Here is a 15,930-nt window from a genome sequence, read left to right on the forward strand (position 1 = left end):
AGTGCACGTCGCGGTCACTGCGCCGCTTCACGCAGATCACGTGGCGAGGAAACGACACAGGCTAAACCCATGGAAACGACACAGGCTAAACCCATGGAAACGACACAGGCTAAACCCATGGAAACGACACAGGCTAAACCCATGGCTATATTTGCACTGACCGCTTTTTTCTTTTTTATGATTCTTTCCCTGTTTTTTGCTTTCCTTCCAGGGCTTACCTCAGGTATATGGAGGGTACCTCAGGGTACCCTCCGTACCTCAGGTATATGGAGACTGAAACGCCCTGAGCCTCCAACGGACTTCAAAAAGGCATGATGATGAATTCTAAAGCTGTATTTCTGACTCGATGCTGCCACGTGCTCCTCTCACTCGTACATTTAAAGGAACCCCCTAAACTTGTTTTATTTTTTATTTCCTTCTACCTAATCTTGGTGTAATTGGTCCTCCATAATGCTCATTGTAAGATGTTCCATCATACAGCGATTATAATCGATGGGGATTCATTCCTCAGCTAATAGAAGACCTTTCTCTTCCTGGAAAGATAGCATGCTGAAAAAGATGTCGTCGTTCTTGCATTTAGTACAAAATAAAGAGCAAAAGTTGGAAAGCTCGTATGACCAAACCTGCCTATACCGAGTGTCACCAGTAGGCGGGTTTTCTTGAACCCATTCAGGGCGGGAACCCCTTTTGGTGTTTTAAGCATTATGTTACTCTATTGAAAAATTGCAGATCTACAAGCTCAGAGCGCAGCACTGAGTGCCGTGCTACGAGCTTGTAGGTCTGCTATTTTTGAAAAATTGTGAATGTGGCGCAAATCTTTGAATATATATTCTTTCAGAGCGAACATTTTTTTTAACTCAAATCTTTGCTTCTGAGGGGTTCCTGGAACCGCATATTTTCAGATGGGGGTCGACGGCCAATTATATATCATTTTTGGGGTCCTTGACATGAAACATTGAGCACCACTTATATAGAAACATAGATATTTCAGTAAACTGTCTTTTTTTTAAAATATTGAACCGGTTCAGTTCTGGTTCCACGGCTAATATTGAACCGGTTCAGTTCTGGTTCCACAGCTAATATTGAACCGGTTTAGTTCTGGTTCCACGGCTAATATTGAACCAGTTCAGTTCTGGTTCCACGGCTAATATTGAACCGGTTCAGTTCTGGTTCCACGGCTACTATTGAACCAGTTCAGTTCTGGTTCCACGGCTATTATTGAACCGGTTCAGTTCTGGTTCCACGGCTAATATTGAACCGGTTCAGTTCTGGTTCCACGGCTAATATTGAACCAGTTCAGTTCTGGTTCCACGGCTAATATTGAACCAGTTCAGTTCTGGTTCCACGGCTAATATTGAACCAGTTCAGTTCTGGTTCCACGGCTAATATTGAACCGGTTCAGACAGAGTGTTTACACTGAAAATTAATTGGTTTCTAGAACCGTAAAACGGTTGGTTCGGAACTGGAACCAAAGGAAATGGCCGCCGGTTTCTGTGAAAGCACCAATGCGTGCGGTTCCAAGAATCTAGAATGGAACCAGTTCTAGAACCAGAAGTTATTTTGGTCTAAAAGGGGCCAGAGCGAGTCGACATCTTAACCCATTTTGGGCGAGAACCCCTTTTGGTGTTAGCATTATGTTATGCTTTAGCTATTGAAAAATAGCAGATCTACAAGCTCATAGCGCGCCACCGAGTGGCGTGCTACGAGCTTGTAGGTCTGCTATTTTTGAAAAATCGAAGAACGACTGACAAACATAGCTTTTTCAGAAAACTGTCAGGATGTAGAAGACATTTTTAGAATGCAAATACGAGAATTGTGCAAGCGGGCGTGGCGCGACCTTCCGTGGTACAAACGGGACGAACCGAATGTATACATTCAGGTCTGAACGCAGCTTCATAATGAGCATTAGTACAGGACCAATATAAGATTAGGTTGGAAATGTGTGAAGTGCTCCTTTTTAACCACTTCAACCTTTTTCTGAGGACTGCGAAAATAGCCAATCTACAAGCTTGTAGATCGGCTATTTACGCCGAATAATAATTGGCGTAGAGGGAGAACATGAGGAGGTTCTAGCGTGGAGCCCTGGAAGACTCCGGTCAATGAAAACATGAGGAGGTTCTAGCGTGGAGCCCTGGAGGACTCCGGTCAATGAAAACATGAGGAGGTTCTAGCGTGGAGCCCTGGAGGACTCGGGTCAATGAAGCCTATCCTCGCTGTCTGGTGTAGAAACCTTCCATCTCCGTACTTCAACTTTTTGGTGTTTCCTGTTTTGGTAAATTACTGACGTACTTAATCGGACAAGAGTGTCGCGCAAAAATAGCCGATCTGCAAGCTCACAATGAGCTTGTAGATCTGCTATTTTAGCTCTTTCAGAAAGGAGTGTTCAAAGTGTTTGTTACTTTTTGAATATATGGATAAACCAATGCAAAGTATTTAACAAGAGCTTGTGACTAATTTAATAACTACATTGGATCCATTTGGAAGTCTGTATTTATTTCTTTTCTTTTCTTCCATTTCCTGAAATGTAACCGTTTTGGAAATGCAAGGTTTCTGCCCGACCGTGATGATATATTTGTTTAAGATGAGTTTTTAAGCCGTTTAAAAAAGAGGCATGTCGAGATTAAATAAGTCAAGATGCAAGTAACGACGTATAATCTCTGGTTCGATATTTACCTGAAATTCTATAGTATAGGACAACTCATTCTATACGCCCTACAACAGGAGACGCTTAATGAATGTGCCAACCGTCGTACGGCTGTCGCAATTATGAAATGTTATTTGACGATTCATTGTCGCTCAAATAATTGACGTTTTGCGAGTTTGTGCCGTCGTACATTATGAATTCAAATTTCACATTTCTGCTTGGCCTCTATTTTTTTTAGACGTTGGAAATGAAATGCACAGATATGACTCAATAATGGCAGATATGACAACTTACATAATTAAATGTTTTACTTTTAAAAAAAAATTATAGTGGAAATGGCAGATCTACAAGCTCAAAACATGTAGATCTGATCTTTCCACTATTTTCTGAACAAGTTTGTAAACATATGAAGATATTTGAACACGGTAACGATTATGACAATGAATTATTGTAGATCGGACAATAGTCTCGCGATTCTGTCACACGATCGGAAGTTGGAACGTTTAATTTGTACTTTGTACTCCAAGCCTCGTGGAGCTCGTAGATCTGTTATTTTTGTGGCTATGAATTGGGCTTATACCCCCATTATTCCTCCCGAACATGCAGACAATCAATCGTTGAATGTCTATCTGTGTCTCTGTTGTGTCTATATATACGTCTTCTATCACAGCAGGATGTGTCGCTTCTGTAAAGATAAAATGTATGTGACTCTGGGAAATGGGAGAGGGGGTTTATTGTTTTGTTTTTTTAAATCTGTCCTTTGCTTTGAAAACACACTATACCGCACGCTGTTATGATCGATGATTGAGGTTCATACTTTTTATATGAGAGAAATTATTGTAAATAAAATAAAGAAGCGCTTATTATAACCTTAATATACCTGTGGCTGTGTGTGTGTGTGTGTGTGTGTGTGTGTGTGTGTGTGTGTGTGTGTGTGTGTGTGTTAATGCTACCACAGTATGTTCAGATTGTGAAGATACAATATAATTTCACTTCTCTGCCACTAGAGGTCACAGGCAGCCTGTTTTTGGGAAAACCTTCAAATCGCTGTGCAGTTTGTAAATGAGAAGCATTTGATATTGATCATTGTCCACAACAACAATATACAGGACTGGAACTGTTGCAACAATACTTCATCTGTTGAACAGTTTAAGTGTTATCTTACACTTGGTCATCAGTGGTTGAATTTAGTCCAAAACCTACAGGAAAAAAGGTATTTTGGAATACCACAACAGGCATACATTCATTGATTTGACATGTATCATATATTCACTGTTATGAGTGAGAGATGCCCAACTCAAATTAATCATAACATTCTAAACGGGGAATATCAATAGAATACATGATGACATGTTTATTCGATTGATTAGTACACTTAGGCTGCTTAAAGGTGTGGTCATCGGTCATACAAGACAAAGGAATGACACACACAACAGAACAGGCACAGAGGCACCCCACCACTCGTAGCCTCCACTCTTCCAACACCTATACCTTCTCCACCGAACTGGCATTTTTGATTGGGATTGATTGGTAAAAGAAGTAACTTTGCACAGTCTGTCGCACAAAGTTCTGGATAACTTTAAAACTAAACCGTCACAGATGGAGAAGTGGCGAACAAACAGACACACAAACTCTCATCCCATCCACAAAGCCAGCCTAAATGCCACAACTTCACTAGCTTGCATCTGCCCTTATTCTTTCTCTGCTCTCGGGCCTTTGATATGTGTGTATATATATATATACAGGCACTGCTTTTCTTATAATCCTTCTGATTTAATTTACCAGAAGGTTAATGTGGGATGGGGAGAATGGGACACATGCAGACACTATATGCATGGTGCGCAGCTGACAGAGCTCATATCAATTAAATGTATATAGGCTACTGTAGAAGCTGTGATAAACACATTTTACAAATGTCTTCCCTGCAGATGCTGCCAACAGTTCCTCTGCTGCAGTGTATATTCAATCTTTATTTCAGAGGTGTGTGTGTGTGTGTGTGTGTGTGTGTGTGTGTGTGTGTGTGTGTGTGTGTGTGTGTGTGTGTGTGTGTGTGTGTGTGTGTGTGTGTGTGTGTGTGTGTGTGTGTGTGTGTGTGAAGGACCCCTCTCTAAAATGAGAAGCTGCATCTCAAAGGGATAATGACCTCGCTGTACATTCTGACCACATTCTGATAGTAGAGGAGTCACAATGCAACATGATGAGCTGGTCCCTGTCAGTCACTGTTACAGGAACCATCTGTCTGTTCACATTCCAAACACAACAGAGAGTTTCCAATAAGGAAGTTTTATTTATGTATTTATTAAATGCCTTCTGAACCGATGCTCATCAAACTGTTTTGTGCCCAAAGTGTTATTTATTTGGACGCAGATCCCCCATCTGAAAATGCCTTGTGCCAGGGACCCCGAGAAGAGATTTGTGTCAAAAAACGAGATTGTTAAGGGTGGGCGCTCGGGGACAGACGGAGCGCCTGGTTCCCCGGTACTGTTTGGAAACCGCACTAAGTATAGAGGAGTCCCAGGGGCGGGCGGTCCTCTGGGCCACGGGACCCCACCTCTTACGGCCCACCGAGGGGTGCTTAAGAAATAGAAGATGTACAAGCTCACAGCATGGGGACAGTGTCTCAGGGAGAGGTCAGGGGTCAAGCTCACAGCATGGGGACAGTGTCTCAGGGAGAGGTCAGGGGTCAAGCTCACAGCATGGGGACAGTGTCTCAGGGAGCAGTCAGGGGTCAAGCTCACAGCATGGTGACAGTGTCTCAGGGAGAGGTCAGGGGTCAAGCTCACAGCATGGGGACAGTGTCTCAGGGAGAGGCCAGGGGTCAAGCTCACAGCATGGGGACAGTGTCTCAGGGAGAGGTCAGGGGTCAAGCTCACAGCATGGGGACAGTGTCTCAGGGAGAGGTCAGGGGTCAAGCTCACAGCATGGGGACAGTGTCTCAGGGAGCAGTCAGGGGTCAAGCTCACAGCATGGGGACAGTGTCTCAGGGAGAGGTCAGGGGTCAAGCTCACAGCATGGGGACAGTGTCTCAGGGAGAGGTCAGGGGTCAAGCTCACAGCATGGGGACAGTGTCTCAGGGAGCAGTCAGGGGTCAAGCTCACAGCATGGGGACAGTGTTTCAGGGAGAGGTCAGGGGTCAAGTGTCTTGCTCAGGGTCACTTAACTCACTTTGATACATTGCTGAGGCCTGGCATTGAACCTGAGACCTCTGGGTTCCAAGGCGGGCTCTCTCATCATTCAACTGTGGCCGCACCTTATGCCACATTATGCTCGTGCACATTAGCCTGGCTAATAAGCCAGACTAATATCACACAACACTGTCGCGGTAGGCAACTTTTTTTTGCCAACGGCTGATTCGGTCTGGTTTATTAACCAGGCTACGTGCACATGTGTGTGTGCGTGTTGGCAGCCACACCTGCCTGGTGCAGAATACTATACTATAGTCTATACAGACTAAACTATATCTAAATGGTAAATGGTGCATTTATATAGCGCCTTTATCCAAGGCGTCTTACATGGTAAAATACGTGGTAACACACTTCACACACACACATTCATACACCAATTGCGGCGGAAGCCATGCAAGGTACCAACCAGCACATCGGGAGCAATTGGGGGTTCAATGTCTTGCCCAAGGACACTTCGACATGTAGACAGGAGGAGCTGGGATTCGAACCGCCGACCCATGGATAATTGGACGACCTGCTCTACCTCCTGAGCCACAGTCGCCCCTATTGTACCATCTCTTTAGGTCCAATACGTCAGCACCCTTAACTATTAAAGCAGGTCCTCAAACTCAGACTGCATTGAACCTTCTACTCATCTACTGCAGCTGAACATACACTGACACAGCACACTAAGAAGTCCTTTGTTCTGAACAACAAGGTGCACGACTTCAAGATGCTACTTGTTGTTGTTGCAGTTCTGTTTCTGCATGCTGTAACAGTCCACTCTGCTCCTCGTTGTGATCTCAACTTGAAGTTAGATATAGTTGAAGAAGATAGAAAAGTGAATGACTTTTTGAGTGAAAGCCTCCTCTTCAACTACTCCAATCTACAACTACTCCAGACTTAGTGGTGACATGTACTCCATCTACGAAAAAGGAAGGGATGTCCGCACACTCTTTCTCTGCTCCCAGGAAATGTATTTGCGTGCTTCCTGTTGGATCCTATCCTATCTACCCCACCGCTACACCTGTCAAGGTATATTAGGCCTGACTCACACCTTCGCAACAGATTGATGTATAGCTGATGCATGAGACTTATTGACTGATGCAAGCTCACAATGCATTTCCAATGGGAGTCACATGGTTTGACACAACATTTGTGTTGTATGAGGGGGCAGTTGAAACACAGCCGAAAGCCGTACAACAAAAATGTTGTGTCAAACCATGTGACTTCCATTGGAAATACATTGCGAGCTTGCATCAGTAAACAAGTCTCATGCATCTAGCATCCAACAATGTTGTATGCTAGATGCGAAGGTGTGAGTCAGGCCTTAGTCATCCAGAGAAGAGTGGACGGCATGGCAGTGAACGTCTACAGACCCTGGGTTCAGTACCAAGCTGGGTTTGGAGACGCATCAGGGGAGTACTGGCTGGGCCTGGAGAACATGCATTATGTCCAGAGAGTATTTGTGGGAGGTCTTAAAGGTATACGGCTTCCATCATGATTGTATTAATCTGATCAAATTGTTGTATGTCCAGTCCACAGTTCAAGTTAATGTAAATGGTGTTCTAACAGAGACCTTTGAAATTAAGAGGGGTGTGAAACAAGGGTGCCCCTTGTCCGCTGCACTTTATATCTTAGCTATTAATCCGTTATTACATAAGATCAAGAATGATAAAAGGCTCACAGGTATAAAAACTAGTGGTGGAGAGCGAGTCGTTGTTTTGGCTTACGCCGACGATATCACCGTCATAATTAAAAATCACACCCGTGTGAACTGAGTGGTGCAACTACACATTTATTGTAAAGATTGATTATATAGAGATTGATTCACTCTGACGTGATATCTTTGATGTCAGTGACGTCACATACTAACCATAGCAACCATGCTCGTTTTTTTGGTACGAACAAACACGGGTACACGGGTACAAAGCCAGTTGTTGGAGTGGTTTGCAGTGCACCACTCAAAAATAAGAATGAATTAGACATTATACATGAGCACTTAGCACTTTATGAAGAGATCTCAGGTTCCAGATTAAACCATGATAAGACTGAAGGTGTCTGGTTCGGGAGGAGCAAAGCCAAATCTAAATATAAAGGACACAGAAACAATGACAGTCCTCGGGGTAAAGTTTAGTAATAATGGAAGTTATGAAAAAAACTGGGATAATAAAGATAATGAAATAAAGGAGGACTTAGAAAAATGGGAAAACAAATCATGCTGTTATAGAACAAAGATTATGATTATTAAGACATATGTATTGGCAAAACTGCTGTTTTTGGCGACTATATTTCCTCCCAAGGACCAGACACTGAAACACATAAATAAAACACTAGTTAATTTCATATGGGGAACCACTAGAGAAGTTACAAAGAGAAACCTATTGTATAAGAGTACAAATAATGGAGGCCATGGGGCTGTGGACTTAGGACTTAAACTAAAAATTTAGTTTTGTAAAAATGTAGCAGCTGGTTTTAAACGGAGGGCTATGTGGATAGGGGAGGCACTGAGCTGGACCAAAAAGAAGGGCCGGGCAAACAGTGCCTTATTTTAAAGTGATGTATGGTTTGATTGATTGATTGATTGATTGAAATATGTATTAACAGTTTGCAGAATTACAGTACATTTCGAGCACAAACTCAATACAAAGGCTGTTAATTAACTGTGAGTGGACGACCCAATTAAGCATTACACTTGTTTACAACAGGGTCCACCATGTTCAATTCATCAAAATATTTAGAGACGTACAAATAGACACTTCTATATAGACAAAGAACAGAACAGGAATTCATCATAATGGAGGTAAAAAGGGAAAAGAAACATATACAGTGAGGGAAAAAGGGGGGATTTGTTGGTGATTTGTTGTTTATTTCTGCACATCTGAATATCGATTGGACAGAAATGTCAACCAAATGCATTTATGGCAAAATATGTGACGATTTATATGGTGGCATTTTCAAAAGCGGGTTTGTTTAAAAAATATTAGTAGTAAAAGTATCTCTGAAAAAAAGAGAGAGGTCATGTGGCTGGTCTCTGTGAGGAGACTAGCAGTGAGAGCAGTAGTGAAATGGAGCTGCTTCGTCAAAACCATTAAATGCCCAATCCTAAATTGTGGTCAAGATGAGACAATTGAGCACCTGCTTGTAGACTGCCAGAGGTCTGGCTTTGTGTGGGGGAAAATGCCACAAATTGGTTTTCAAATTAAGGTAAGAAAAATGTCTGCCGTAGAACAGGAGTTTTACTGGTCTATTATTTGCACAGTTATACAGTAAATAAGTTGTGGAAAACCAGGTGTGCCATGGTGATTCACCAGGAGGCCATCTCAGGGGAGGTGGTCTTTAAACAAATCCAAACAGAGCTGAAAAGACAAAGAACTCTTGACTCAAGACAAAATAAACTGACACCATGGCACCTATTAACATTGTAAAAAAAAAAAGAGAAACCCTTTTGTATTGAAATGCCTTGAAATTAGACGGCACCCGGGAGCAGTATGGGTTGGCGCCCCAGCCTGTGTCTTCCGTGAGGAAGAAGCCCAACAAACCCACGGTGAGGCCTTTAGGAGGGCCATTCAAGCCTCAAGCGGAGCCTGCGGCACCACCAAGGGCAAGGTGGAGCCTGCGGAACTGTTGCGGCTCGAGAATCCACCATTCCTGAATAAAGTGCCTGGTGCTGGGAGTCTGGTGCAACGCACAGGGCCTGACCTGGTGAGAGCAGGAGTGGACCTGGTGAGACGTAGGAGGGGCCCGGACAGGAGTCAACCCACAGAGCCTAGTCCTTCCACGCGCCAGAATGGTACCTCCCAGTCCCGGCAGAGTAGTTCAGGAGGAACGGATTGTGTGGCCCTGGTTTTTCCCTAATGGGACTGATCGAGGGTAGCTACTGGGACGTAAGTCGGGACTTGATCACCCCGAAACCCTGATGACCTTGGGATACATCACTGAGGATACGTCCCAGGTGCATCCATGTATGTATGTATTATGTTTAGTATATATATATATATATATATATATATATATATATATATTTTTTTTTTTTTAATGTAATTTTTGCATAATTTGTAAACCCCTGAATAATTTTCAATAAAGTATATATAAAAAGGGAGAACATGCATCTCCTCACCAACGACAGAAAGTATCAGCTGAGGGTGGACATGGAGGACTTTGAGGGAAACACAGCGTCTGCCTCTTACTCCTCTTTCTCCGTGGGTTCTGAGGCTGACGGCTACAAGCTGCAGGTTGCTGGCTTGGTTTTAAAGGACAGTTCAGATTTTTTTTTAACTTAAGCTGTATGAAATACTTGCCATTAATATAGTGGTTGCAACTGTATTAATAATTAATAACTCAAATCATGAACACAGCGTGTGATTTCCATGAAATTGTGGCATTTGTTCCTCTGCCTAGTGGGAATGTGCGTACATTCCCACTAGGCAGAGGAACAAATGCCACTGAAAAAAACCCACATCAGTCTCATGCTGGTGATATAACAGGCCAATTCTAGAAACTCTGTTTCCCCTTTTTTTTCCCTCTGTACATTAATATCTTACTTGATCACACTACAGCGTCACACGAAAGCATGAAAGTAGCAGATCCACAAAGTCGAAAATGACATATTTGTATAAGCAGTAGCCTATGGTGTGAATGTTGTCTCTATGCAGTGGTTCTCAACATGGGGGTCGCACTCGCAACCCCCAGAGGGGTGTGTGTGTGTGTGTGTGTGTGTGTGTGTGTGTGTGTGTGTGTGTGTGTGTGTGTGTGTGTGTGTGTGTGTGTGTCCATGTTGCTATTCATGTCCTCACTGCATTGCTATCATTTCAATGTTTTATAACTTTGCTTTCCCTTTTTCTTCATTTGAGCTGCATTTCATGTCATGAAAGGTTCTATACAAATAAAGATGTATTATATTATGTAGCTAAAGTGGTTCATCACACATTCCAGAGTGAGTGAATGACACTGTGAATGAGTATGAGACTGCTATGGGGGCGGTGCTGCAGCCTTGGCACCGCCCACTGCAGCGAGCTCTGCCTCCCTGTCCTCTTCTACGTCCTCAGAACACACATAAGAAGAGGAGGCTTTCACTCAAAAGGTCATTCACGTCGCTATCTTCATTCAACTATATCTAACTTCAACTTCAACTGTAGTGACAAAAACACAATCGGACGCTGCGTTGAGTACTAGTAGTTGTGGCGATGTGTACAAAACGGGTACAAAGCGGGCTACTCCTGAAAAGTTTAGAAGCCAATCGTAGCCAATGAGAGTGTATTATGAGAAATCAAACAAACCCGTCTTGATCACATGACTATGGAGAGCATGTGTACCGATTTGCGTGAAATTTGGATAAAATCTGAAGGAGTAATATTAGAAAATGTGTTTTACATATGTCGGTCTCCTGGTGGCGCTATAAAGAGCAGATGTGAAAAATTCCAGGCAAAGGTTTTTCCTTGGCCTCTAGGGAGTTGGCATACAAAGTTATCCACAGATCCGTGCAGTTAGAGGTAAAAACACTTTTCTGCCAGTTATAATAGTGTCACCATGAGGCAGAGTTGAAAATGTTCATGTGGCATTTCTTCCTCTGCCTAGTGGGAATGCGCGTGCACAATTTCACGGAAATCACACGATGTCTGCAACAAATTAAATTAATCCATGATACACTTGCAACAAGCTTGACTTGATTCTTATTTCAGTACAGTTATTTCATACTAGTCATCAATCATCCAAGCAAGTTATAAACGCACTAAATAAATGTATTGTTTCAATGGATACATGATTAAATGTAGGTGCACCTGTATTCAGTATTCACTCATGACATTAACACACAAACGGCATTAAAGTATACCACTGGCACTATGTGGGTGTCATAGCCGCAAGCATGGCACATGCTTTACAGACAATAGGGCGCACGAGCGGCATTAGCTTATATAGCCTTTTTTTTTTAAACTAATTTACAAAAATGCTAATGCAGACATGATAGATATAAAGTCTGCACCATTTACAGATTCATATAGGCGAAGGAACTCGGATAATTAATTCAGGCAGTTATTAAAGTGTGCGTGTCCCCGCTTAAGGGCATTGGAAGTTACTCTGTATATGGAAACAGTGGGTGGCTCTTAAAAGAGCCTTTGTGGGGTTTGTAAGGTCGAAATGAAGCAGATCTATTTCTTGGCGGCTTTCTCAGTCTTCTTGGGCAGCAGAACAGCCTGGATGTTGGGCAGCACACCGCCCTGAGCGATGGTCACTCCACCCAGCAGTTTGTTGAGCTCCTCGTCGTTGCGGACGGCCAGCTGGAGGTGACGGGGGATGATACGACTCTTCTTGTTGTCACGGGCAGCGTTTCCAGCCAACTCCAGGATCTCAGCGGTCAGATACTCGAGCACCGCAGCGAGGTACACTGGAGCTCCGGCGCCCACTCTCTGGGCATAGTTGCCTTTACGCAGCAGTCTGTGAACACGACCGACGGGGAACTGGAGCCCGGCACGGGATGAGCGGGTCTTGGCCTTCGCCCTGGCCTTTCCTCCGGTTTTTCCTCTACCACTCATTTTGATGTAGGTTGGTTTATTTCTGGAGTTGAAACTCGAAGAAATGTGATGTAAGAGAGGCGCGCGAGACCTTTTATATGTTCAACAACACACATTCTACTGCTACTGTCTATGTGCGGCCGTGCGCCCCACCAATCATAGCCACGGACGAGAGCGCGGGCTGAGTGTGTAAGAGCTCCTAACAACCAATCACTGCTAGTGGCGTGATCGGTTCCTCTCATTCTAAACTCTCTCCTCCTCCCAAAGAAAGAGGTTCCTGACCACACATTTCTTCAACAATTTCTTCAACATAGTGTCAGTATGTTGAACTCTGAAGTCAGTATGGTATGCTTATCAGTCTTATAAGCATACTTATACACAGTATGATGCGGTCGTAAATATTTGTAGGCAATCAATATCCTTCACATTTAGCCTACAGTTAGTGTCAAATTTCTTCAACACACAGCCGAGCCTAGTACTACTGTGTATGCGCGGCTGTGCGCCCCACCAATGAATGAGAGCGTACGAGTGTGAGCGTGTACGAGCTCTCCTCCAATCAGTGCTAGTGGTGTGGACGGATCCTCCCAAAGAAGGAGGTTCCTGACCAGAGACGGTGTCTCTCGTCCACTGACCAATCAGAGGACGACTGCGTCTCTGAAGCGCAAATAAAAGCAGCAGTTTTCAGTGCACTAAACATTCTATTCTCAACTTCTTTAGAAGAGAGCAAGATACAATGGCAAGAACCAAGCAGACCGCTCGTAAGTCCACCGGTGGCAAAGCGCCCAGGAAGCAGCTCGCCACCAAGGCAGCTCGTAAGAGCGCGCCAGCAACCGGTGGAGTGAAGAAGCCTCACCGTTACCGTCCCGGTACAGTGGCTCTGAGGGAGATCCGTCGGTACCAGAAATCCACCGAGCTGCTGATCCGCAAGCTGCCCTTCCAGCGCCTGGTGAGGGAGATCGCCCAGGACTTCAAGACCGACCTGCGCTTCCAGAGCTCCGCCGTCATGGCTCTCCAGGAGTCTGCCGAGGCTTATCTGGTCGGTCTGTTTGAGGACACCAACCTGTGCGCCATCCACGCCAAGAGGGTGACCATCATGCCCAAAGACATCCAGCTGGCCCGTCGTATCCGCGGAGAACGTGCTTAGACTAATCCGTTACTGTCACAACCCCAAAACGGCTCTTTTAAGAGCCACCAAATGTTTACTTTGAAGAGAAATTGTTCCATTGATATATTATATACTAGCCTGGCGTCATGCACTTTAAACTAGCGTGACAATAAGCCAAAAAAAACTACTGAAATGTATTCGACTATTATATTGGCCACAATGGGTAATGCTGTTTCCCCTGTGGATTCCACCGTTATCTCTTCATTGGGGTGGTTTCCCAGCTATGTAGGGACAGTGCATGTATAATATGTAATTTGCTTAACAGACTATTAGATCTGTATAAAATAAAATACAGAGTGCAAAGATGAGTTAATCATAACATGTTTTGCAGCATGAGTTGACACATTGCACCATGAAGCCTAGCAGGGCTACCTAAGAAGTGTGTTGGGTACATCGTGTCTCCATAATCAAATATACAGATACAGTTGATTAAAGATTTAAACACACTTAGTTTTCTGATCACAGTAAGTTATTTGTCCAACATTTGCCAAGTTTTCCAACAGCTGGCATTCTGTCTGGAAATTGGAATTTGAGATCAACTCCACCACCATGCTTAGTTGAACTGGAGTGTGTTTACTGCATTATATTTATAGCAACAAGGATGACATAACAAAAGTATAGTTTGTGGTATCTCATCGCCAGGAATGTCTACTAAATTGATTGTGAGTATTGTTGTTATTACAACATAGTTTACAATATTTTAGAAGAAAAATGACAGAGGCAATACTTTGATCTGACTGTAGACCGGTGATGTTTTGAGGTTATTACTAAAAAGGAGTGCACTGCTTTCATCTCAGATATATTCATGACAGAAAGGCACGTGTGTGTTAACTGGTCAGCTCTTTGTCCCATTGAATAATATACACAGTAGTTTGTTATAACTTGTTTTAATCGAGGAGAAAACACAAGTGGCACAAGAGAGAAGAGGGCCTGTGTATGTTGACTCTAAATGGTTCTCATGAGGTGTTTAAGTCCAGCCCCTTCAGAGCGTTCAGCATCAGTCTTTGAGAGTTTAGTTTAGTTTACTTGAGAGAAGGAAGAGCAACCTACTATCCGAGACAATGGCAGAAGTCGCACCAGCACCAGCTCCGTCACCGGCCAAGGCCGCCAAGAAGACACCAGCTCCGTCACCGGCCAAGGCCGCCAAAAAGAAGGCAGCTCCCCGACCCAAGAAGACCGGCCCCAGCGTCGCTGAGCTGGTCGTCAAGGCCGTGTCCGCCTCCAAGGAGCGGAGCGGTGTGTCCCTGGCTGCGGTCAAGAAGGCTCTGGCTGCCGGAGGCTACGATGTGGAGAAGAACAAGGCCCGCGTTAAGATCGCCGTCAAGAGCCTGGTCGCTAAAGGCACCCTGGTCCAGCTCAAAGGTACCGGTGCGTCCGGCTCTTTCAAGATGAACAAGGCAGAAGCGGTGAAGGTAAAGAAACCTGCTGCTAAGAAAGCAGTGAAAGCAAAGAAGCCTGCTCCAGCCAAGAAACCCGCAGCGGCTAAGAAGCCCAAGAAGGTGGCAGCAAAGAAGCCCGCAGCCGCCAAGAAATCGCCCAAGAAAGCCAAGAAGCCTGCCGCCAAGAAAGTAGTGGCCAAAAGCCCGAAGAAGGCCACCGAGAGCCCCAAGAAAGTGGCTAAGAAGCCAGCAGCAGCCAAGAAAGCTCCAGCTTGGCTGCTGCGGCTGCGGCTGCTGCGGCGGTGGCGGTGGCCCCTACCGTGGCCCCTACCCCTGAGCGGCGGTGGCTCGGCGGTGGCTCAGGGGTAGAGTGCCTGGATGGTAACCGTAAGGTTGCCAGTTCTCTCTGGGATGGTTTCCGCTGCCATCGGTGTATATGTATGTGTGTGTGAATGGGTGAATTCCTGTTCTGTCTATAGAAGTGTCTATTTGTACGTCTCTAAATGTTTTGATGATTTGAACATGGTGGACCCTGTTGGAAACAAGTGTAATGCTTAATTGGGTCGTCCACTCACAGTTAACAGCCTTTGTATTGAGTTTGTGCTTGAAATGTACTGTAATTCTGCAAACTGTTAATAAATTCTTCAATCAATCAATCAATGTAATGCACAATCTCTGTAAAGTGCCTTGGATAAAGGCGCTATATAAATGCACCATTTACCATTTTGCCAAGAAGGTTGCCAAACCCAAGGCAGCAAAGAAGGCCGCTCCCAAAAATAAGTAAACTGTCTGCAAAATATTTATACCCACAAAAGGCTCTTTTAAGAGCCAACCACATTCTTTTATAAGAGTATCCTATCTTTACTTTATTTAGAAATTATGTAATGGTCACTGGAATAATAACCAGCTTAAAATGTTTGCCTTTATATTACAGGCATAAGAGCACAACAATTGACCCTTGCATAAAATATAATTATTGCAAAGTTTATTTGTCAATTCTGCTGCTGCCCTATCTATGCTGATCTCATCAAAAAAGAAAAAAACCCTGGCACACATTAGTTACTAG

The 15,930-nt window shown here is 44.1% G+C and overlaps 3 protein-coding genes across 3 annotated transcripts; 2 read left to right on the top strand and 1 right to left on the bottom strand.

Annotated features, from left to right (window-relative positions):
- Positions 1–11,957: 11,957 nt before the first annotated feature.
- LOC306936563 (histone H2A-like) lies at positions 11,958–12,341 on the bottom strand (the record flags this gene model as incomplete). Its single annotated transcript, XM_079520126.1, has 1 exon — positions 11,958–12,341. One exon carries the CDS (start codon positions 12,339–12,341, stop codon positions 11,958–11,960), a length of 384 nt encoding a protein of 127 aa, XP_079376252.1.
- A 696-nt stretch (positions 12,342–13,037) lies between these two features.
- Positions 13,038–13,464, top strand: LOC306936180 (histone H3.2-like; the record flags this gene model as incomplete). The annotated part of the gene is made up of 1 exon (XM_079519669.1): positions 13,038–13,464. Exon 1 carries the CDS (start codon positions 13,054–13,056, stop codon positions 13,462–13,464), a length of 411 nt encoding a protein of 136 aa, XP_079375795.1. The 5' UTR covers positions 13,038–13,053.
- Positions 13,465–14,546: 1,082 nt separating this feature from the next.
- LOC306936391 (histone H1-like) lies at positions 14,547–15,648 on the top strand (the record flags this gene model as incomplete). Its single annotated transcript, XM_079519884.1, has 2 exons — positions 14,547–15,140; positions 15,598–15,648. The coding sequence occupies 2 exons, from the start codon at positions 14,547–14,549 to the stop codon at positions 15,646–15,648; spliced, it is 645 nt and encodes a 214-aa protein (XP_079376010.1).
- Positions 15,649–15,930: the final 282 nt, after the last annotated feature.

This window comes from Electrona antarctica (assembly GCF_951216825.1).
Source record: "Electrona antarctica genome assembly, chromosome: 14".
NCBI classification, from domain to species: domain Eukaryota; kingdom Metazoa; phylum Chordata; class Actinopteri; order Myctophiformes; family Myctophidae; genus Electrona; species Electrona antarctica.